Source organism: Emys orbicularis, chromosome 1 (assembly GCF_028017835.1).
Source record: "Emys orbicularis isolate rEmyOrb1 chromosome 1, rEmyOrb1.hap1, whole genome shotgun sequence".
NCBI classification, from domain to species: Eukaryota; Metazoa; Chordata; order Testudines; family Emydidae; genus Emys; species Emys orbicularis.
This window is the reverse complement of record NC_088683.1, coordinates 86,246,393-86,271,564: the sequence shown is the minus strand read 5'-3', so window position 1 is coordinate 86,271,564 and position 25,172 is coordinate 86,246,393. Positions and strand designations below refer to the sequence as shown.

At 44.2% G+C, this 25,172-nt stretch overlaps 1 protein-coding gene across 1 annotated transcript in view; it reads right to left on the bottom strand.

The window, feature by feature from the left end:
* The window catches only part of PLXNC1 (plexin C1), a 102,219-nt gene that overhangs the window by 53,103 nt on the left and 23,944 nt on the right, over positions 1–25,172 (bottom strand). The window contains 6 exon segments of the mRNA XM_065417273.1: positions 1,172–1,311; positions 13,236–13,319; positions 13,436–13,535; positions 14,535–14,595; positions 21,376–21,535; positions 23,587–23,701. Of these exon segments, the coding sequence (XP_065273345.1) occupies positions 1,172–1,311; positions 13,236–13,319; positions 13,436–13,535; positions 14,535–14,595; positions 21,376–21,535; positions 23,587–23,701 (660 nt within the window).

Genomic DNA, 25,172 nt, shown 5'->3' with positions numbered 1-25,172 from the left:
AGGAGGCAAACCCTTTCTTCTTCAGTTTTCTTTCTTCTTATTATTTTTTTTTAGGCAAGGCCAAATAAAATGCAAACAAGGAAACAAAGGAAAAAAGGCTTCAAGGGAAGTTAAAATTAGCAAATCTAAAGGGAGTTAACAATCCGTGAAAGGACTGCTTTAGCTATGTCTCTAGCCAAGGGTGGTTGAGAAGGAACTGAGGAGGGTCACCCGTGCGTGCTGGCTAGCCTCATGGCAGGCAAGGAGCGACACATGCGCGGGCAGGATGGACTGCTACCAAAGTTCTCTGATCAGCAGCGCAGGGACGCAGACACACCTACAGTGAAGCACCCATAGGGATACTACTTGAAGAAAAAGGGGTAGGAGGAGAAGGCAGCTAGTCAGCTGAATGAAGAAGTTGTGTGCCACAAACACTGCATTGTGGCTGTTTGATGAAGTTGTGTAAAGCAATGTCAGGTTTCCATTGCACAATTAGCATGCATCTCTCAGTGCCTCTGAAGTGACTCTTCAAGATTGAGTATCATTAATCGAGGGTAATCTAGTCTATTTCACTACGGGTTACACTGTGCAATTCTTATTCACATTGGTGAACAGGCACTTACACAAACAGTCCCACTGAGCACTGCACACTCTATGCACTCAGTTGTCACAGAAGTCTCCAGTACCGGCAGAGTTCTGAAGCATGGTTGGGATTTGTTGGGGTGGGTCAAACATAGCGGAAGCATTCCTATGCCCCAACTATTTTCTGCCTGCTGCAAAGCCCAGAGGGGCAATGACACCTGAGTACGAGACAGGGGAGCCTTCTGAACATCCCTTACTAGTACCAAGGGCTGAACCAGGATCACTCTGGCAGCTCCAGGATCCAGAATCAGACGTGCCCCTCCCACCTGCCCACACCATCCCTTGGGCTGTGCACTAATGCAGGGCTGTATTTCCTCCATGGTTTTCAGTGGGAGTTGAGAGCCAGAGCACCTTACAGGATGTGTTCAGCACTTGGCTAATTAAGGGGTCATTCATGTAAATAATGGGCCACATTTTGCCCTTGACTGTAAGTCAATGAGAGCTGCATACTTGCCTGTGCATCTAAAGGCAAAATGTAGCTCTGGGGTATGTGTGTAATTTTCACTGTACTAAAAATATAAACATAAATATTTGTATTATTTGGACTCACTTGTCTTGTTTGCAGCTACTGGTTCCAGTCAACACCACTGCAATGTTTGACGCTCCTGTAAAGTTTGCTCCTTTGATTATCACGTCTCTTTTACCTAACACTGATATCCATAAAGGTTCTATGGAAATATTGCAGATAGGCTATTGGAAACAAAACAAAACCTGGCTAAAAAAACAAGCTATTGAAAAAAACAAATGTTGAGCTTATGCATTTAAAATATTTTTAAATGAATCAGAATTCATCTTTCTTGTTAATTGTAACATATTTGAATCCGATACTGAGAGGTGCTGAACAACCACAACTCCTTTTCAAGTCTTCTAATTTTAGCAATGTTAACGTTTGCATTTCTACTGAAATAAAACTACCAACAGGAAGTGCAATCTAACATATTGATAGATATGTATTACAGAAATCCACTTTAAAACGCAGCTTTATATGTTACTGTTCCACACTTCAGAAAAAGCACAACCTGAAACAATACCTGTGATCACTATAACTGAAAGAGTTCAGAGAAACAAACGGTAACTCTAGCCAATGGTATGGCTGGCTAGAATTCTAGAATGAAAAGACAAGAAACAGGATAAAGCTGGCTTACGGGACACTTTTTAAGGCCATACACAGGTTTTTGAATACTATACAGCCACATTTCAAGGAAAAGTAATTTACGTGTGCATCCTCCTGTGTATAAAAATGACAATATGTGTGGTGACGTCCCAATAGCTAGCCAGAAATGTTTTAAAGAAACATGGCCAATTTTAATAGTCACATTTCTTTCTGGACTTCTTATTTTTACTTACTATTGTTAAAAAAAATAACATGTTCTCAAATTATTTCAGTTTGTTTATTTGGTGTATTTGACACCAGAGTGTGTGTAGTTAGTTTAGCTGTTTCCACTGTATTATAATCAGTTAGTCAGTTTCCTCTGTGCACATTATTCATGCAACAGGGGTGAGAAAAAAAATATCTAAAAATATAGGAAGGTATGACTCTAAAACCACAAATTGGTTGGGGCCTTCAAGGGTAAATGATTTTTAACTATTTTTTAAAAGCTAGTTACATTACAAGTTAAAAATGACCCTTTAGGATTTCGAGTTTTGTGATTATCCAAATTTTTAATGAGTCTGTTTGTGGGCACATCCATTGACACACTCCCTTGCCCGGTTTAGAGCTTGGTTCAGCATGGCTGCTGAAATATCGAAAGCTTCTACCATATGTTCTCCAGCTCATTTTATGCGTGTATGTCTAGAAAACATTGCTAATTTATTCGATGAGAGCACACTGTGTTCATCATGATTTGCTGCTTCCCCTCTCTACTCTCAGAGCAGTGTCATTCACACCAGTGTTTCCTCTCATTGTTTATATCCATGTGCAGAACGAATTTTGTTATGTGCACCAATATGGAGGTGATGTGTGACACATCACCTTCATATTGGTGCACATAACAAAATTCATGTGGTGGGGGTGGGGCTGAGGGATTTAAAGTGTGGAAGGGGGCTCAGGGCTGGGGCAGAGGGTTGGGGTGTGGGGCAGGGGCGAGGGCTCTGGCTGGGGGTGAAGGCTCTGGCCTGGGGCCGGGGATGAGGGGTTCGGGGTGCAGGAGGGAGCTCAGGGCTGGGGCAGAGGGTTGGGGTTTGGGGGTGTGAGGGCTCTGGCTAGGGGTGCAAGCTCTGAGGTGGGGCTGGGGATGAGGGGTTCAGGATGCAGGAGTGGGCTCAGGGCTGGGGCAGAGGGTTGAGTGCAGGGGGTGAGGGCTCCCTCCGGCTAGGGGTGAAGGCTCTGGGGTGCGGCTGGGCTGAAGGCTTTGGGAGGGGGATCAGTGCTGGGGCAGAGGGCTGGGGTACAGGCTCTGGGGTGGGGCCAGGGATGAGGGGTTTGGGAGGGGGATCAGTGCTGGGGCAGAGAACTGGGGTGCAGGCTCTGGGGTAGGGCCAGGGATGAGGGGTTTGGGGTGCAGGCTTCCCAGGGGCTGCAGTGGGGAGAGAGGACTCCCCCCAGCCCTCTCTCCCCACTGCAGCTCAGGGCCGGGGGAGAGGCGCCTCTCCCCTGCTGTGGCAGCTCCGGTAGGGCTGGGATGGGGCGAGGGAGGGGCTCCTCTCCCCAGGCCGTGGCAAGTCCGGGGCAGGTCCATGCTGGGGCCGGCGGGGAGGGGTGCCTCTCTCCATTGCGGCAGCTCCGCACTTGGGCTGGCAGGGAGGGGCGCCTCTCGCTGCCGCAGCCCTGAGCCCCCACGCAGGGCTTAACAGCGGCCGCGCAGCTTAAAGGGAACTTAGATTCACACCTCTAATGTTAAAAGAATTCGAGGTTGCTTAAGCCCCAAATTTGAACTACTTATGCTGTCTCTATCTGATTTTATGGTTACAAAGCTAGCTGCACCTCTGTCCCCTCTCTGCGTGCACTCCTCAGGTCTCAGGATTCTCTCATAGACTGGGCCCTGGACTATAGTATTTTATGGATGGACCATGCTTACCCAGCAGGTCTGACTGGGCTCGGCACCTGTGATTCTTTCCTTTGGGAGCTGTGACAAATGGATTATGGTTAGGGCCCTACCAAATTCACAGCCATGAAAAACACATCATGGACCATGAAATCTGGTCTTTTGTGTGCTTTTACCCCATACTATATAGATTTCATGGGGGAGATCAGCGTTTCTCAAATTGGGGGTCCTGACCCAAAAGGGAGTTGCAGGGGGGTCACAAGGTTATTTCAGAGGAGGCTGTAGTATTGCCACCCTTACTTCTGTGCTGCCTTCAGAGCTGGGTGGCCGGAGAGTGGCAGCTGTTGGCCAAGTGCCCAGCTCTGAAGGCAGCACCCTGCCACCAGCAGCACAGAAGTAAAGGTGGCAATACCATACCATGCCATCCTTACTTCTACACTGCTGCTGGTGATGGTTCTGCCTTTACAGCTGGGCTCCCGGCCAGCAGCCACCGCTCTCCAACTGCCCAGCTCTGAAGGCAGCGCCGCCGCCAGCAGCAGCGCAGAAGTAAGAGGAGAAGTACTGCAACACCCCCCCCCCACCACAATAACCTTACGACCGCCCAGTGACAGGTTAGATCACAGAAACCCCCTTGGGAGCTGCCACCCCATGTGCCAAGACTACTTCTACCCCTGCTTTCCCTGCCAGCTCAGGACTCCAGCACCCTGTCTTGCTGAGCCAGACACTCCCATCTGCTCCAACAAAGACCCAGGGTCTGAATTACTTGCCCCAAAAGCTGCAGGTTTACCTGAAAGCAGCTAACAGAAGTGTTCCTGTCTTTAACACTCAGATGCCCAACTTCCAATGGGGTCTAAACCCAAATAAATCCGTTTTACCCTGTATAAAGCTTATACAGGGTAAACTCATAAATTGTTCGCCCTCTATAACACTGATAGAGAGATATGCACAGTTGTTTGCTCCCCCAGGCATTAATACATACTCTGAGTTAATTAATAAGTAAAAAGTGATTTTATTAAATACAGAAAGTAGGATTTAAGTGGTTCCAAGTAGTAACAGACAGAACAAAGTAAGTCACCAAGCAAAATAAAATAAAATGTGCAAGTCTATGTCTAATCAAACTGAATACAGATAATCTCACCCTCAGAGATGCTTCAGTAAGTTTTTTTTCTCAGACTGGACACCTTCCAGGCCCGGGAACAATTCTTTCCCCTGGTACAGCTCTTGTTCCAGCTCAGGTGGTAGCTAGGGGATTCTTCATGATGGCTCCTCTCCCTCTTTGTTCTGTTCCACCCCTTTATATATCTTTTGCATAAGGCGGGAATCCTTTGTCCCCCTCCGGGTTCCCACCCCCTCTTTCTCAATGGAAAGACACCAGGTTAAAGATGGATTCCAGTTCAGGTGACATGATCACATGTCACTGCAAGACTTCATTGCCCACTTGCCAGCACACACATATACAGGAAGACTTATAGGTAAAACACACCCATCTGCAGACAACGGTCCTGGTTAATGGGAGTCATCAAGATTCCAAACCACCATTAATGGCCCACACTTTGCATAATTACAATAGGCCCTCAGAGTTATATTTCATATTTCTAGTTTCAGATACAAGAGTGGTACATTTATACAAATAGGATGATCACACTCAGTAGATTATAAGCTTTGTAATGATACGTTACAAGAGACCTTTTGCATGAAGCATATTCCAGTTACATTATATTCACTCATTAGCATATTTTTATAAAACCATATAGACTGCAACGTCACACGCCCACAACTCCTTTTTGGGTCAGGACCCCTACAACTACAACACTGTGAAATTTCAGATTTAAATAGCTGAAATCATGAAATTTACCATTTTTTTTAACCCTATGACCGTGAAATTGACCAAACTGGACCATGAATTTGGTAGGGCCCTAATTATGGTGACCCAAAACAGCCTTCTTAAAACAACAGTATTGTTTATTTAACCATAGGCATAAGGCCTAACATAAGAGAAAAACAATTTAAAAACAACGAAAGGTCTACATGTGCTACCTTGCCCAGAGCCTATCCATCCTTCTGATGAGGACCCCAACAGATCTAACTTCTCCCAGAATCAAACTTGAAAGGCTCTGCATTCTCAGTCTTAAAAACCTGACTCTTGAGGGAGCATGTGGCTCTTTAAACCCTCTTGGATCCTGTGATCCACTCTCCCCACAGGAACCAACTCCCTCCTGGGGACACCTGTTTGGCAGGCCAAATGGGACCAAGTCAGGGTATCTAAATGAATAGCTCTTACACTGTCTCTCAAGATTTTGCTGGATCCACCTCCCGCTTCCTGGATGCATTTCCTGACAATACTGCTTTTGAATTAACTCAGTATATGCATACAGTAAACCTGCCAATAACATAGACAACACATAATGTTCATAAATTGTTGCAGGCAACTCCAAATCCATCATAGATGTTTATAAAAATTAACTGCCCAAAAGCTCTGTTAGGGCAGAGTTCAAGTTACCCATTGGTGCCTCATGCCCATCCAGAATATCAAGTTCAGCACACTAAACTCTCTGAAGATCAGGAAATGAAGAGTTAAGATAAATGCCACCTCCCGCCCCCCGCAATGCAACCTTAACTGTGCCCCCATGGTGCTGGCAATTGTTTAGTAGGGATGATGCCATAATAAGTACACACAAAGAATAGCTAAGAGAATGAGCCACCATTTTTGTGCTGTGGTTAGTTCCAGATTTGAATTGCAGCATTTACCTGCATGCATTCCAGCTGTGTTCACTGTGTCATGTCTAGCTGTGCTGAACAGCTGTGGGATTAGTTGGAGCAGGTTGGCATAGCCATTACTGTGTAGGAGGAGAGGTGTACGTATGGTGTCAGGTACGCCTCATTTCAGCATTGAGTTCCATAGGTTGTGTCAGGAGCGGTGCACAGGGGTCTTCTTGTCACAGGGACGGTTAGAAGTCCAGTGGCATACATGACTGTGATCTCCAGAGCTAAAGTGAAGGCAATGTCTCAGAGGGAATCCTAAAGGCCAGGGAGAAGGAGTGAGAACATTCAGCAAGTGTGGGCTGGTTTGTGTGGCACAGGCTCAATGTTTGGGCATAGGTAGCTCCTGTCTGCTACACCTGACATAAACCCAAGTTTTGACTTAGCAAGAAGGTATTAGACTTTGCCTGACAATGCCCATGTGCTCTGTTCCCAGAGAGTTCTGCAGTGTCAGTAGGGATAGAGCGCTAGTATGCGTGTTATTGGTGTGTTGGAAGGTCACTCTAAAAGAGCAGGTAAGGTTGTGTTGGGGGTGGTATAAATCTTAATTCTGCATTTCTCGGTTTTCTGAAGTTTAAGTTTGCATTACATTAATTCTTCATTTCATGGGTTCTAGAGATTTTTAATGTAGCTGAACTCGATGTTCTGGAAGAAAGCGAGGAACCATGCGGCAATCTTAACGCAACCTTTGGTGGGGGGGGAAGGTGTGTGTGTTTGTTCTGTTTTAATAACAATTTATCAGCTTCTCCATTTACCACAGCACAGCTCTTCCTCTTCACTGCCTCTGACTCCTTGGCCACCGAATGCACTGGCTGTATACTTCACTGCCTCTACAAAGTCTCCTTGTCTCCCTTATCTCTGCCAGTCCAGCATAGCCAAGTCCTCCCTATGAAGGGCTGAGCATCAGTTTGTGTGTGTGGTGGGGGGGTGAGGGCAGCACGGGTTGAAGAGCGGGGCAGAGGATGCAGGTACTAACACTGAGTAACCAGGGACATGTTTTGAAGGGTGGACAGGAATTAGGGATATAGATGGGGGGGGTTGGGGGGCAGGGCTGAAGACCACCCTAAATCCCCCAAGACATAGCTCCACTTCTCTCCTACACTGTTGTGGCCTCCCTTTCTTCCCTAGAAGCAGCAGCACTAGTGAGGAAGGGTGAGCCTGGAGCCCCTTCCGCACTGCTGGAGGCATCATGGAGGGAGGGAGTCCCTTGATCAAGGAGCACTGAAGGGAAGAGAAGCCTCTAAGCCCCTCCCTTGGCCTGGTAGAGCAGCCATGGGAGGAATTTTTGAGGGATGGGGATTGTTGTAGGGCAGGGGGGTAGGAGTGGGGGAGGTCACCGATGGCGCCACTTCCCTTCCCCTCCAAGTATGTCACTGGAGTGGAAGGTACCCAACTTCCCTCCATTATGACTCTGCTCTGTCAGTGCTTCTGAGCTCCCAGAGGGCAATGGCCCTTTTGAGGATGACCTCTTGGTCATCAAGTATATGTAGAAAAATGGTATTTCTAGAAACCCAGTTTTTCATCAAAGCTCTAGTCATTGGACTGGCTCTTTAACCACAGTATCTGGATAACTCCTTATATTAATATAGGTTGTCACCTATGGGTGGCATGGCCACTGAGTAGCTGAGCCAAAGCACAGCTCTAAGGGGAGAAGGTTAGCAAATGTACAGAACCCCCACTCTGCACAGCTCTATTCCCCTGTATTCCCTAGCTCTGCATAAAAAAAAAACCAAAATCTGAAAATGTTATGAGCAGCTCATGTTAGGGAACTATGTATCAGAAACCCCAGGACCCAATGACCCAGCAACTTGCTTTCCTCTGATCACACTTAGTCTGATCACGCTCAGTCCCACTATTCAGGAAACAGCTGAAGAGCATGATCACATTACCCCAACTGCTTACTAGAGCCTTTCATCTTCTCTCTATTCAACAAATGCTAATTTCCTTGACAATACTTCTAAAGTAAAATCAGAGTCTGAATGGGGATTTTAGAGCACTTCAAAATATCAGCTCTTAAGCATAAACTTTGGTCTCAGGGCAAAAGGCTTGAGCTGACCTGGAGTTCTAAACTTAACCCTCAACCGTTTTTGAAATATTGCTTCTCTGAAGGGACAGTGAGTACTGTGCCCTAGTGGAGATAAATCCTGAGTGGCTCAGATCAGTGTGCAAAGGATTAGGGTCATAGCTTGAGTGCCAGGTGTGTGCAAGTAACATTATAAGAACCAGGTGATTTTGAAAACACATAATTTTTAGGAGGGCTGTAAATCAGGAACGCTTTGCTCAAATAAACCCCAAGTTTGAACCAGTAACTCTACCCCACAGTCCCATGAAGCAGAACAAATTTCAAGATAATCCAAGTCAGCATGTGGATTTTTAAAGCACTTAGAATAGTCATCTTTTAAACAGCAACTTTCAACTTAAAATATAATGCAGGGCCTGATTCTCCATTACTCGGTTCCTGCAATTTGTGCATGGCCAGAGGATAGTGGGGAACTCTGATGTTTTAAGCTATGGCGGGCGCTTCCCATATGCAGGGTCTTTGGCACAGGCCTATCTGACCTCTGAAGTAAGTTAGAGCAGCTTCAGGGATGCTTTAATTTACACCCTGAATACCTGGACCCCCTATGAGCCCTGGGAAGCAGAGAATAATTACAGAGCAGTAGACGCTGGCTATACCCACATCATGCCAACAACCAATGCTCTACACCTGGAAGTGGGAGGACAGCTAGTGTAAAATCCTTATGCCAGCTCTAAACTGGCTCGGGAGGTCCTCTTCACAGGGAACAGTCTCAGTGAGCCATTTCCACCCCACTGAGATCCCTTTACGTTGCCAGAGCAGCATAAAAGGACATTCACAAAACTGAGTAACAAGCCCCATTAGAAAGTAGGATTGCTCTAAGTTTCATTTTACTGCTGACATATAAGAAAGGAGGGTGCAAGTTCAGCAGGGAAAAGGAGCTCATATTAAAGGCATGTAGGATACTTAAAATTTAATTCATTTCTTATTAAAAAGTAGAAATCATCAAACAGAAAGATGCTCAAGTTTCATTGCAAAATAATGCTTTTCCTGGGCAAAATGGAATTAGCTTCCTCACTGAACACAGAATCAAATTAAAAGATTTAGTGCTGATATTCAGAGCTCTGAACAGTGCTGACCCAAGCTACTTGGGCGACTGCTTCTCTACATGACCCCTGGCTGCCCACAACAACTGGAGTTTCTCTGGAACAGTGAAACTATGATCTCGTGAATGTGGGAGAGACAGATGTGTCAGCCAGCAGCCCCATGTCTAGATCACTCACTTCTGCGTCAGAACACCACTGTTAACTTCCCCACTTGCACATGCAAAACTCAGCTGAGAGACTCCCAGCCCTGGTCTACACTGGGGGGGGATCGATCTAAGATACGCAACTTCAGCTACGAGAATAGCGTCGCTGAAGTCGACGTATTTAGGTCGACTTACCGCGGCGTCTTCACGGCGCTGAGTCGACTGCTGCCGCTCCCCCATCGACTCCGCTTATGCCTCTCGCAGCGGTGGAGTACTGGAGTCGATGGGAGAGCACTCGGGGATCGATTTATCACGTCTAGACTAGACGCGATGTGGAAACAGGGTTAAAGGATTTAAATATAGGCTTCTCAGTTGTAAGAAACAGAGCAACTGTCATGCTAAGTCTTAGCCTAATATCGCAAGACCTGTAGAATAAGGGCTCACGTCAGAAGCGAGTAAGAGACAGCAGAGTAGAGTCAGCGTGACCCAGCCTTGAGATAGCGATGTTCTGAGAACAGAAGTGAGAAAATACAGGAATGGGCAGGACATAATATAAACAAACTGCAGATGTTTTTAATTAATGCATGCCATTAAAATGTATAAAGGCTTGTGTGATATTTTTTGTACTTTGGAGAAACTGAGGCAGAAATACTCTCTGCCAGCTGTATTCTTCCCTTGCAATTGCTTGAATACAGCTGTCTCTGATTTTGTTGATTCCAACCTGAGAGTGGATATTGTTTCTTCCACAGCGATAAATCGACCCCGGATAGATCGATCATTACCCGCCAATCCGGCGGGTAGTGTAGACCTGCCCCCAGCAACAACAGGGAGGAAAACAGGAAAGAAACAGGGTGATATTTTTAAACTCTTTGTAAGGTGCTCAGCTACCACACTGATGAGTGCAGTATAAATACTTAGATACACAAAGAGAGGGAGCTTGCTGTCTGAGCCGCAGGACTTGGAGATATTGAGCCACATCTTTAGCTGGTGTACGTCAGCACATGGTCACTGATCTCGATGGAGCTACAGCAATTTACACCAATTGGTGATCTTGCCCACTCTGATTTGAATGGCATAATGCCTCAACTGGTGCTGAGGGAAGTGTCCTGGGCAAAAGGCTTTTGCTGCATCTTGGAAGGTGTAGACAGCATTGCCCCATTATAGGTCAGCTGGTTCATGGGCTGTAAGGAAGCACAGTTCCCTACCTCAGCCCACTAGATACAGACCTCTCAGAGCAGGACTAGCCATCCTGCGCCCTGCAGCCAAATTATGGCTGTGCCCTGGGTGGATTGCCAATGGGCAGAGGGTTTCTTGTGGCCTTTCCCCCTTTCTAATGCTCCTGTGCAGGTCCAGCCACTGTTGGACCCTAAAGTTCTAAAGCCAAAATAAAAATTCCAACCTTCAGAATAAAAGAAAAAGCAGGATTTCAGCTGCAGTTTTAAAGCCTTTTGAATGTTTCAATTGAGTCTAAACAATATCTGCCTTTCCATTGCTTTTTAATGCTTCAACAGCTTTGTCCAGCACGGTGTCTCCAAGATAAGGCATGTGGGAGAAAACCATCTTTCAACAATTCCAACCGTTTACCAATTCCACACTAATGCACTTGGAAACGAGGCATAGAGAAGTTTGCTCTGTTCTCTCTGCAGTGCTAACACTCTATGCACACATCAACTCCAAAATATTAGTGTTCAGACATGCACATACTACAGTCCCATTTTTCTGTTTGAAAAACAAAAGTGATCTTATTATTTTGTTCAAAAACTTCACCATCAAGCCTAGCAGCTGGATTGAGAGGTAACTCATCTTGATGTATAAGGTATTAGGCGGACATATTCAGAGAAGTAGAGATAAGAATACTATATTGCCCCTTAGCATCTATTTATAGCAGCCATGCTATCTCGCAGAAAATGAGAAACCAAATAGGTAGCAACTTTCTATGTACAGTAACTCCTCGCTTAACGTTGTAGTTATGTTCCTGAAAAATGCGACTTTAAGTGAAACGATGTTAAGTGAATCCAATTTCCCCATAAGAATGAATGTAAATGGGGGGGGGGTTAGGTTCCAGGGAATTTTTTTTTTGCCATACAGTACAGTACTTTAGTTGGGAGGTGCTCCCGCCTTACTCCACACAGGCACAGCCCACTGGCACTGGAGACAATGAGGCAGGCAAGGAGGCTGAAGGTGCTGTAGGCTAGGAGAAGCACCTTGCGCAGCAGCAGCAGCAGTTTCCCCTACTCTGCAAGCAGCAGGGGCGGGGGGCTCAACCCTCGGCCTGCTCATGCCACCCCTTCCCCCAAGCCCCCACCCTTAACCCGCCTCTTCTTCCCCCCCTCCTCCCCCTTTACTCTGCACACCGCGTCCTCGCTCCTCCTTCCCCTGCCTCCTGCCCGCGGCAATCAGCTGGCTTGCAGCGTTCAGGAGGCAGGGGGGAGGAGCGAGGACACGGCGCACAGGCTCCCCCTCCCTCCCCTGCCTCCTGAACACCGCAAGCCAGCTGATTGCCACGGGCAGGAGGCAGGGGAGGGAAGGCGGAGGTGCGCCGTGTCCTCGCTCCTCCCCCCTCCCTCCTGCCCGTGGCAATCAGCTGGCTTGCGACGTTCAGGAGGCAGGAGGGAGGAGCGAGGACTCAACGTGCAGGCTCCCCCTCCCTCCCCTGTCTCCTGCCCATGGCAATCAGCTGGCTTGCAGCGTTTGGGAGGCAGAGGGAGCCTGCGCGCCGAGTCCTCACTCCTCTCCCCTCCCTCCTGAACGCCACAAGCCAGCTGATTGCTGCAGGCAGGAGGCGGGGGGAGGAGGGGGAAGGCGCTGATTTGCGGGGTCTGCCGGCAGGCGGGAGGCGCTGTGGGGGGGGCGTAGGGGAGCTGATGGGGGGCTGCCAGCTGTGGACAAAGCAGGCAGCCAAACGACGTTATAGTGAATCATTGCACAACTTTAAATGGAGCATGTTCTGTAATTGAGCAGGGACGCAAGATCAAAAACCAACAGTAAGCGAGAGGATGTTAAAAGGGGAGTTACTGTACCTATTAGCCATCAATCAAACTCCTCTTCAATACCCACTTCTCTTCTGACACCTACAGTAAATCAGCAAACCACTGATGGCTAAGCTGAGCAGCACCAACTGATTCTGTTTATTTAATTTTATCAAACATTTAAGATTGTTTGGAACCATCAAGAAAGCGAGAATGGTCTTGTGGTTAAGGCACTTAGGACACTGGAGATCTGAGTTCAGTTTCTGGTTCTGCCACAGAATCCTCGTGTGACTTTTCATCTCTCTTTGCCTCATTCTCCATCTGTAAAGTAGGGCTGGTAATACTTCCTATCCACCCTTTGTCTATGTACTTTGTATGGTGTTTGAGGGAAGTACTGTCTCTTTCTATGTATATGTACAACACCTAGCAGAGTGGAGCCCGAATCCTAGTTTGTGCCACTAAACGCTATTTAATATAAATAATAATAATTAATAACAAGTTTGTGCAATAATTATATACCAATTAATTCTCTTATAATTACCCTTGCCTTCCTTCCAACCTTCCCTCCTTTAATATGAGCATTTCCCCTGATCAATTTGTGCATCATTTACATCTATCTAAAAATGTTAGCTAACCTCTGACATCTGTGTAGTAGCTTTCATTTGGGAAGCAGTAGTTGCTGGCACATCCCCTTGTTTATCAATCGGATGACAATCATCCTGAAAAATTCCAAACATTCTGTCACATCAAAATGAATAAGAAACATACATTTGCTTAAATAATAAAAAAGGTACCACAGAAAATGTTAAGTTCTATAAATCCCAAAGAATTTTACCTGAACTTGCCCAGAATCATCAGGCTTGCAGGCAACAAAGGGAGAGATATGCTTTCTTTCACAGAAGGCACAAACACGAGTGCTGATACATCTTGAGCAACTGGCAATACATAAAACAGATAGTTTGCATCAAATACAGGGATTAAGCAAATACATTAAGAAATACATTTGTGAACATGAAATTTCAAGTTATGCAAAAAGTACAAACCTAACAGAACAACACTGTAAATCTTTAAACTATATTAAAATGAGCAAAACACTTATTTGTGTTATAATCTCCAGTGTTCTACCCACCAAGGAGAAAGAAGAGAGGCTCCCTGCAACTCTTCCCTATCTCAATGTTTATTACAGTCAGAAAAGGAAAAGTGTTGATTAAGGGGTATAGGAACACAGGACATAGAACTGGAAGGGACCTCCTTGGATCATGAAATCCAGTCCCCTACTATCGCAGGCAACCCTGTCATATATATATATAATCTTGTTCATAATCTACCCACATCCTGTATGAGTAACTCCCACTGCTCTCAGTAAGAGTTCTCAGTGCAAAATAAGCCCAGAATATGGTGCTAAAGAATGGATGTGCAGATATAACTGCTCCTCAGGTTTCAATATTACTACTATTTCATTAGGTGTTACTTTCTGCTGTTAACATCATAACAAATGGCATCACTGCTTTAATAGGAGCAAACACCTTAAGATGAACTTCACACATTTTTCTGGGTCTTCTGTATCCATTCATCCAGGTTAGACCATGGGAGGGTACAACATGGCTCTGAGCCCTTACACGGGTAAAATGTCCGCTAATTTCCAGGTTACAGCCTTTATTATTTCAGTGGGAGTTAGCATTGTTATAACAACTCTCCTGTAGCTGCCAGGGGCTTATAAGAATTATCTCTTTTTATCGTTTGATTTTAAAACAAACACCACATAAAAGCAGCTTTATAAAGCCACAAAAAAGAGGAGCGGATATAGGCCAGGAAAAGGGATTTCTCGGCCTCTGGTGAAGTGCATCCCCCTTTTTAAATACTTTTAAAAAATAACATGCACACACCTCAGATACACAGGCCTTAGTGAACATATTTAGAAAACAAACTCTTACTTTTTCAACTGAAATGTTTTTGACAAATTCCAAGAATCAGAGATGAGTGTCACTTGAACAGCTGAAATAAAAAAGTTATCTGTATTAGATGTATGTTGGTTACCATGCTACAAGAAATAGCTGAATATTCATTGACTTAATCTTAGCAGCCAACATACATCAAGCTGCATCCCGGTTGGTATGTTTGTCCTCTCTCTCTCTCCCTCTTCCCTCACATATACACTTTTGCTTTATATAACAACAACAACAACAACAACATTTTGTCTTTCTACAGCACCTTCCATCCAAAATTTTCAAAATACTTTACACACTTTCATGATTTAAGCTTGGCATCACCCCTGTGAGGTAGGAAAGTAATATTATCTTCATGCTAAGAGACAAGGAAACTCCCCCACAGAGAAATTCATAAAATCATAGAATATCAGGGTTGGAAGGGATATCCAATCCCCAACTAAATCATCCCAGCCAGGGCTTTGTCAAGCCTGACCTTAAAAACCTCTAAGGAAGGAGATTCCACCACCTCCCTAGGTAACCCATTCCAGTGCTTCACCACTCTCCTAGTGAAAAAGTTTTTTCTAATATCCAACCTAAACCTCCCCCACTGCAACTTGAGACCATTACTCCTTGTTCTGTAATCTGCTACCACTGAGAACAGGCTAGATCCAGCCTCTTTGGAACCCCCTTTCAGGTAGTTGAAAGCAGCTATCAAATCCCCCCTCATTCTTCTTTTCTGCAGACTAAATAATCCCAGTTCCCTCAGCCTCTCCTCATAAGTCATGTGCTCCAGCCCCCTAATCATTTTTTTTTTGCCCTCCGCTGGACTCTTTCCAATTTTTCCACATCCTTCTTGTAGTGTGGGGCCCAAAACTGGACACAGTACTCCAGATGAGGCTTCACCAATGTCGAATAGAGGGGAATGATCACATCTCTCGATCTGCTGGCAATGCCCCTACTTATACAGACCAAAATGCCATTAGCCTTCTTGGCAACAAGGGCACACTGTTGACTCAGATCCATCTTTTTGTCCACTGTAGCCCCTAAGTCCTTTTCTGCAGAACTGCTGCCTAGCCATTTGGTCCCTAGTCTGTAGCAGTGCATGGGATTCTTCCGTCCTAAGTGCAGGACTCTCCACTTGTCCTTGTTGAACCTCATCAGATTACTTTTGGCCCAATCCTCTAATTTGTCTAGGTCCCTCTGTATGCTATCCCTACCCTCCAGCGTATCTACCACTCCTCCCAGTTTAGTGTCGTCTGCAAACTTGCTGAGAATGCAAGTTTGCAGATCATTAATGCCATCCTCCAGATCATTAATGAAGATATTGAACAAAACCGGCCCCAGGACCGACCCTTGGGGCACTCCGCTTGATACTGGCTGCCAACTAGACATGGAGCCATTGATCACTACCTGTTGAGCCCGAAGATCTAGCCAGCTTTCTATCCACCTTATAGTCCATTCATCCAGTCTATACTACTTTAACTTGCTGGCAAGAATACTGTGGGAGACCGTATCAAAAGCTTTGCTAAAGTCAAGGAATAACACATCCACTGCTTTCCCCTCATCCACAGAGCCAGTTATCTCATCACAGAAGGCAATTAGGTTAGTCAGGCATGACTTGCCCTTGGTGAATCCATGCTGACTGTTCCTGATCACTTTCCTCTCCTCTAAGTGCTTCAGAATTGATTCCTTGAGGACCTGCTCCATGCTTTTTCCAAGGACTGAGGTGAGGCTGACTGGCCTGTAGTTCCCCGGATCCTCCTTCTTCCCTTTTTTAAAGATGGGGACTACATTCGCCTTTTTCCAGTCATCCGGGACCTCCCCGGATCGCCATGAGTTTTCAAAGATAATGGCCAATGGCTCTGCAATCAAATCCGCCATCTCCTTTAGCACCCTCGAATGCAGCGCATCCGACCCCATGGACTTGTGCTTGTCCAGCTTTTCTAAATAGTACTAACCCACTTCTTTCTCCACAGAGGGCTGGTCACCTCCTCCCCATGCTGTGCTGCCCAGTGCAGTAGTCTGGGAGCTGACCTTGTTTGTGAAGACAGAGGCAAAAAAAGCATTGAGTACATTAGCTTTTTCCACATCCTCTGTCACTAGGCTGCCTCCCTCATTCAGTAAGGGGCCCACACTTTCCTTGACTTTCTTCTTGTTCCTAACATACCTGAAGAAACCCTTCTTGTTGCCCTTCAAATCCCTTGCTAGCTGCAAATTAAGTGACTTCCCCAGGATTACACAGCATGTCTGTGGCAAAACCCGAATTTCCCAACTTCCAGGCTTGTGCTTTAACCACTAGACAGGTGCTTCTCTTCACAAACAATACTTCCTTCTCTTTCTGTTTCAAACTCTTCTACAGATTGTGCTATCTACACAGTAGCAATTTTTATCCTGTTTAAATATTTTATGACTACATGAATTGATTTGCTATTATTTCAGCCAATAATTACTATACCAACAATTCATTGGCAGCTATGGAATGAAAGAATACCTTCCTCTCTCATAAGCTGAATACCACACTCAAAAGTATAGCCAGGCATTTGCCACTTAAGCTATGATGTGTGCTTTGCAATGGTCCCTTATATTTTTGTGAGTGTGTGTGCGTGCCTGCATGCACATGCATACAGAACAAAGAACTGCCCGAGCTCAAGTTACACCTACCCACCTATGTGTGTTAGCTGGTCACGGTCTACCCTGGGATGAACACTGACTTTGGGACTACTCATAGGTTTAAGTACTTTGCCGCAATGGGGCCAGAACGCCAGATTTTTAAAGGTATTTTTAAAAGAACAGGACTAACACGGCTGCTACTCTGAAAGGTATTTTAGTTATCTAAAGATGCAGATAGGCACCTAGCAGGATTTGAAAATTCACACTAAGGCAAATCTGCAGCTTTAGGCACGTAAAAACCTTTAAAAATCTGGTCCATAGCACATAAAGTTAACCACGCGCCTAAGTCACTGCATGATCAGAGACTTAATTGGTCATAATTCACCATTTATTGATAAGTGCTTGAATGAGGGGAGGGGAGAGAGAATGAGCAAAGGAAAGATATTTCGCCGCTTCTGGTGGAGTTTATGCCTTCTTTAAATACTAAAAACAAATTACTCTTATCCCTGGCTGATCAAGTTGTTAGCGGAAAAACAGCTGTTGATTTCAGTATGAGCTGGACTGAGCCCAAGAAGAATGCATCAGATTGCACTGAGCAGTAGCTGTTTTCAAAGCATTTTCCCTGGTGAGAAGATCACAGGAGTCTCGCAAAGGCCCTTTCTCACAGGGTGAGGGCAAGTTAATATCAGATAGCGTGTACTTTTCAACATACTTGCCACACCCATGGTTCTATTAGTAACTGATTTGTAGCAGTAGTCATAACTGTAGTAAAATGACAGTAGCACTTAGAAGCTCTAGTTGAGTTCAGGGCCCCATTTGTGCTAGGCATTATACAAACACATTGTAAGCAACAGACCCTCCCCCCATAAAAAAAGAGGGGGGAAGTGACAAATTCTACAACTGTGCTAACGTGGCTCATGGGAGTGGGTCAATAATAGGATTTATAAAAGTTCCTAATGTATTTATAACACTACTTGCATTTTTTAAAGGCCATTAATATGTATTTACAACGGACAGCTTAATGCCCTGGAGTCATCCTCTATTATCCCAGCTGTCACACACTTATGACAAAAGCTTTTCCTTTTGTTTTTAACAATCAATATTAGAAAAAGATGTCAACACACAGAGAAATACATTTAAGTAACAGTTAGGGCTGTGAAGTCTGTGACTCCAGTGGGAGTTTTGCCTGAGCAAAGACTGTAGGATGAGATCTTAAGACCTTGACACTGCAAGGAGCTCCCAGTGGAACAAGACTCCATCTGTGCAGAGCTCTTTGCAGGTTTGGGGTCTACAATAAAATCAAGAATTTGATGATGTTTCATTTAGCCCTTTACATGGGAGTATTAAAAGAGGATCAGATCTACGCATACTGTTACATATCTTTTGGTCTACAATACCTAGGAAAAGAGAAAAGGTTAATGCTAGAGTTTTAGCGTCTACGTTAAATTTCCTTATCCCACTGTTTTTTTGTCAAACTCTCAGTAGATTTTAAAGATGTTTTATTTTTGTGTTCACTAATACGACTGCATCCTTGCCTGTCAGTTGTTTTAGAGCTCTCTTTTCTGCTTTGGCACCAGCAGTTTCTAGTGGACTAGTGAAACATTGTAAAACAGATCTTTAAAAGATCCATATGTATCCACACAGATCCATGAAGCAATGCACAGGGAAAAAAGATTATGTTACTAATTGAACAGAAATTGGTGTCATGGATTACCTTCTGAGCTACTTTGGGACTGAATCCTGAATTCCAGAAAGTGAATTCCAAGCTTATAATAATTCACAACCTGATTCTAAGACTTACACTCATCCAAGTCAGGAAACATACCACATGACCTATCTGTCCAATCAGAATAATTTTTAATACTCACAACTAACTGCTCATGAACAAAGCCATGGACTAAGAATTACTGCAGAATGATGTAATGAATAACTCTGAATAATGAATGAAATCAAGAATAGATTTGTTCACAGTCAGTTCATTGTCTTTTTGCAGGCAATTCACAAACATAAAGAGGCAAAATTTATCAAATAAATTATTCTTTACAATTATCACTCAGCCAATCACCATTGAACCCTAAGTTTTTCTATCTACAGTTGATAAACAATGTATTGTAAAAACACTGTTCATTAACGTTAAACTATAATTCAGATATACATACCCAAACTTTTCTCTCATTTCACACTGGTACAACAGTATTAAAAGCCAAATTCTGGTCTCCCACGTGAGAACAGAATTTGATTCTTAACCACTAATTCACATTAGTTTTCAACATCTCTTGCCAGTAGTCTCCAAACAAAGCTATTTTCCAGAAAAAAGTTAAGAGACTGTATGAGAAGGTATTAAACAGCATATTTCGCAGTATAAACAAAATCAACCCTGCCCCTCAGTTTAATTCAGATTGAAATCAATAGGTGTTTTACCATGTAATTGAGGACAGAATTGAGCCCAAAGTAGGTATAACATGATAATCATGAATGTATGTGTGACAGCTGCTATCTTAGCCAACACAGCAGGGGCTGTACCAAGCACTTCCAGAGCTAAAAGATTGAACTAGTATAGGTTGAGCTAAAGAGACAAGGCTTCCCAGATGGCGGTTGAAACAACTCAAATTCTCTGCAGATTGGCTCAGAAGGGGACCTATAACATCTTCAGTAGAAGGTTACATATAAACAAAACTTGAACGATCAAGCACACTCTAATATGTTCAAATTACTTGCCAAAATAAGAATCAAGTGTTTTTCAAATGAAAAACCTTAATACAAAGCATGGTCTACATCAGTGGTCACCAACGGGTCGATCGCGATCGACTGGTCGATCCTGGAGCCTCTGCCAGTTGATCGCGATCTCTGGCCACCAGAAGCCGGCAGCGCAGTGGGGCCCATGCAAGCTGCCTGTCTTCCCTGGCCCCATGCCACTCCTGGAAGCGGCTGGCTGCTGGCACATCTCTGTGGCCCCGGGGATGTGTGTGTCTGAGTGAGACGGCTCTGTGCGCTGCCCCCGCCCCCAGCACTGTCCCTGCCATGCGGGGGCAGCGCTTGCGGGTGCAGGCAGTGCATGGACATGAGAGCAGAGACGTGACAGCAGCCAGCTGCTTCCAGGAGCGGTGTGGGGCCAGGACAGGCAGGCAGCCGACCGGGAGCTACCTGTGGTAAGCGCCTCCCGGCTGGAGCCTGCACCTTGCACCCCCTCTTGCATTCCAACCCCCTGCCCCAGCCCGGAGCCCCCTCATTAGGGTGACCAGACGTCCCAATAAAATCGGGACTGTCCCGATATCGAGCAGTTTGTCCTGCGTCCCGACCGAAGTACGGTCGGGACGCCAGTTGTCCCGATATTTTGTTTCGGGCGTTTTTTTTTTCTTTTCTTGTTGTTCTGGGCGGTGGTGACAGGCAGGGGAGCGCCTTTTCAATTGTTACACTCACCCGGCACGTTCGGGTCTCAGCGGCATTTCGGCGGAGGGTACTTCCTTCTTTGGCGGCAAGGCTTATTACCCGCCACCGAAATGCCTCCGAAGACTCGGACGGGTGAGTGTAACAATTGAAAAGGCTGCGGAGGTCCCGATATTTTGGCTTCTCATCTGGTCACCCTACCCCTCGTGTACCCAAACTCCCTCCCAGAGCTCGCATCCCGGCCTGCACCCCAACCCCCTGCCCCACCCAGACATTCCTCCCCAGCCTGGACACCCCATGGTTGAGAATGTTACACTGATTTGTGACAGTCCCTGAAGGATTTTGGATCTATAAACCACAAATGACACTAACAAAAAGTAAAACTCATGAAATGTCCAGTGGATTCTATGAGATTAGGTACAGTGTGACCATATGACCCCTACACCCAAACTCCCTCCCAGAGCTTGCACCCCTCACTCCTGCATCCCAACCCTCTGCCCAAGGCTCAGCCCAGAGCCCACTCCCACACTCCGAACCCCTCGGCCCCAGCCCAGAGCCTGCACCCCCTCCCACACCCCAACCCATGCCCCAGCCCAGTGAAAGTGAGTGAGGGTGGGGGAGAGTGAGCGACGGAGGATGGGGGGAATGGAGTGAGCGGGGAGGGGCCTTGGGGAAGGAGTGGGGCAGATCCTGGGTTGATCTTAAATTCAATAAGTGATCTTGTGAGTAAAAAGATTGGAGACCACTGATCTACATCTTACGCTCACTGGGCAGGTATTCACTGTTGGTTTTAATCAGTTATAAAGGATAATGAATAAGTATTTAACATGTGGATGCTCAATAAACATACCCCTGTTGATTAGTGCTGAATTATTTAGATTGCAAGAACAGTTCATGATTTGTGGCTCTTCCTTTTCACAAAGTACTTGGTTGGTTTTTGTCTCTTTCACAATACAAACAAAGTGTCCTTTGGAGACCGCTGAAAAATCTCCAATTGCAGTCACAACAATCTAAAAAAAAAAAGTAAAAATACAATTGATTACTTGCAATATTTATTAAATTGCCTTTCTGTCTTCACAAAAGTTCAAACTATATAAAGTGCAGAGAAAAACTACCATGTCTGAAGCAGACAGATTCACCAGAGGCCTGTCAAAGGGAATTCTAAGCAGGGAAGGATACAAAAAAGATGTTGATGAGAGCTACTGCACTACTGACTTGTTAAAATCAGAGGTGTGTGAAAAGAGAGAAAAAATATTTTTGAATATTTTCACAACTGTTTAATTGAATTTTGCTTTGACAGTGTTATGCTCCTTTATATTCCCTTTTCACAAATATTTGTGCAGGTCTGTATAAATGTTCATGGAAAGTTAACTTTTGGGTCTATATCCAAAATGCATTTAATTACAATATAAAATCTGTTTTGTACTAAATTGGTTGGAAGTAATTTATAAATGTTAGCTCATGCAATCAAGAAACAAAATGAATATCATACAAATTGGGTGGTCAACCACACAGCTCAAAAAATGAATACTCAAAGCAATACTTGTGGTGAACAGATAATGAGCAAATCCATAAACCGAAATTTGTTTGCAAGAGACTCCAAACAATCAGATAGTGAGCAAATTAGTACAAAATGCAGTCTGTTCATGGACAATTCTCCAAAGGACAAAGGAGCTGGGTTTGCCCAATATATTAATCAATATGAATTGTTTACCCCACTCAAGTCAAGAATAATTGGTCAGGTGATAGTGGTAGTGCTGATTGCAGGTGGCAGGAGCAGTAAGAGTGACACTTGCATCTGAATAAGCTATAAACAGCTTTACGCCTCATGGTGTTTAGCAAACATACTTCTATCTTTTTCTTATTGCCAGAAATATGTCTCAGAAATGGAGGGAATATAGAAAAGAGAAGCAAAAACAATCATGATGCTGGAGTGACTGATGTATGAGGAAAGATTAACAGAGGTAAAGATGAACAGGCTGGCAAAGAAACAACTAAGCTGGGGGACATGAAACCAGCCTACAATGATTTAAAGGGTGCGATCAACGAGGAGATAGAAGAAGTATTTAAGAGGGTACAGAGATATATAAAGGGATGACATTAAGACTATTGAGACTGAACCCCAGAAAAAAAATTCTAAAAGTGAGATCTACTACAGAAGGAGCGAAAGCTGCACTGGTATGCATATATAAAACTAGACTCCATAGTCCATATTCTTTTTTTTGTGCTAACAGGAGGACCCTTTTTGAACTCCTATAGAATTTTAAAAATAACTCTGTAGTGCATAGAGCACTGGGCTGGGACTCAGGAGACCTAGGCTCTCTTCCCAGTTTGACCATTGGCCTGCTGGTGACCTTAGGCAAGTCACTTCACTGCCCCGTGCCTCAGTTTCCCCGCATGGGATAGCAATGCTTACCTCTTTTGTAAAGCATTCAGATTTACTGACAAAAAGCACTGTGCAAGAGCTAGGTATTAATATTATTATATATCAATTATTAGAACAATTTCTATAGAATCTTACTGATTTCATCCCTATTAAGTTCTCTGTGGGCTTCCATCTGTACATATATTCCATTTCTCATTCCTAGGATCCTGTGATTTTTTTTTCTCTATTCATTTTCATTTCAATATTTTTGCAAACACTAGTGTCACGGTCTCAAAGATCATGTTTGTATTTGTGTGCATATGCTGCCTTGTAGTCGGACTTCTTATAAAACCTGGAATCCAGTTAGTGCATTTCATAAATACTCCCTGGACAACGTAAGTGATAAAGTCACAATATAACTAAATCACTCCCTTGGGCAGCATAATGAAGTACTGAGTCAGCACAATAAAGCAAGGCCTTATGTCCCATCTTGTGGCTGAGAAGAGAAGAGGTATAAGGGGAGCATCTATCATATCTATAAATTCACCCAGTTAGAGTATCCACTATATTTCAGTTTTTGAGATGGACAGGTGCTGGTTTATGGAGTGTACTGACCAAAAGAGGAAAGTTACTGTAAGTGATGCAATAGCACATTTAAAATGACAAACAAATACACATAAAACTGTTTTTACATACCTCGTTTCTACCAGTGAGACGTATCTGGATTGTAAGGCATTTATCAGCTTCATGTGAAATGTTAACCCAGTCCCTTGAGTTATTTGAATGTGAACAATTTCCTTTTAAAGTGCACCTAAAAATAATACCACATATACACACACAAAATTTCACTAGTCAATTCTTCTTTATACTAGCTTCAGTACCAGATGCAGGGCTTTAATTTATTCAGTATCTTATTGATTTTTAACAGGAACCCAACTGCTACCACAAAAAGCTATAGGAAAACAGTCAGACAAATCTTCTAGTCGTATTTAGCATTTCGAAATAAATACACAGCGCAGTCATTTATGCCTTTAGGCCCTGATTCAGCAAAGTATTCTGAAGTCAATGGGACTTTGTTTAGAAATGCACTTACACATCTGAGTTAAGATGGTCTTAGGGGGCCTGAAGTCTGGTCCAAAGCCCACTGATGCCAATGAGACTCTTCCCACTGACTCTAATGGGCTTTGGATCAGACCCCTGTCTCTGACAAGGTATAGCAAAATATATTTTGCTAGCATTAAAGTATAAATCAAATCAGAGGTGGGAGGGGTAGGCATATGAAGTTCAATTAATATCAAACTGATGTAGAAAATATACACTGTAAATCAGACTGCACAGAAGTATGTTTGGACAGAAGACCATGGAGCGACTAGGAATTTTTGAAATGTTTTAATAAAGCATTCATTTCCAGGAGGCAAATAATAACAAAACTATTCAAAACTGGTTTGTTTGACATGTGGAATGAAAAAGATGATGCCTCAATCCCGAAAACACTTATGTGTATGATTAACTTTACTTAAATGGAACTACTCAAGTATCTACAATTAAGCATGTTTGGGGCTTTAATTAATAAAATTCCTCAAGTAACAGATCCTGACAGGGGATTCAATGGGATTTTTCAGGGATCACTATATGAAAGTATGTTTAGACAAACAGTGAATTATCCTAAAAGGAAAAATGAATAAAAGACTGAAGAACACCCCCGCCCCCCAAGATGCCTAAAAATCAAGATGTTGGCAGCACAAACAGAGTCAAGCAAGTGGCCACTTTCTGTGTGCTCTAACTCAGGAAACTGAATTCCTATTGCACCAGAACCTGCTGAGGCCCTCACAGACAATGCTCAGATCCTAACCTTACTGCAAGAAATTAACAATGTGGTTGACAAGGTTTCACTTGAACTAAATGGGACAAATTCAGCTCTCTTGTACACTCTTGCAACCATACTGACTTCAGTAGGATCACATAGGTGCACATGAGAGTAATATTAGACCCACTGAGTGAGAAGTTTGATCAAAGGTGCTCAGTGTTAAAGAAAGAAGGAATGCAAAGCCCTGTATCTATTGTATCTTGCAGTTTATAAACAGGGAGACAGACTAACTTCAGCAATATTAGCAGAAAGACAGAGATGAGTTTAAGACTGAATCTCTTAAATTATATCCAGGGCAAAGATATTTGCCTGAAGGGTCGAGAGTGAAAAACTTTCTTCTAGATTATCAGAATATCTAATTTATGTGATTTAAATAAGAAAATTCTAATACCTACATGGCAAAAACAAGAAACGA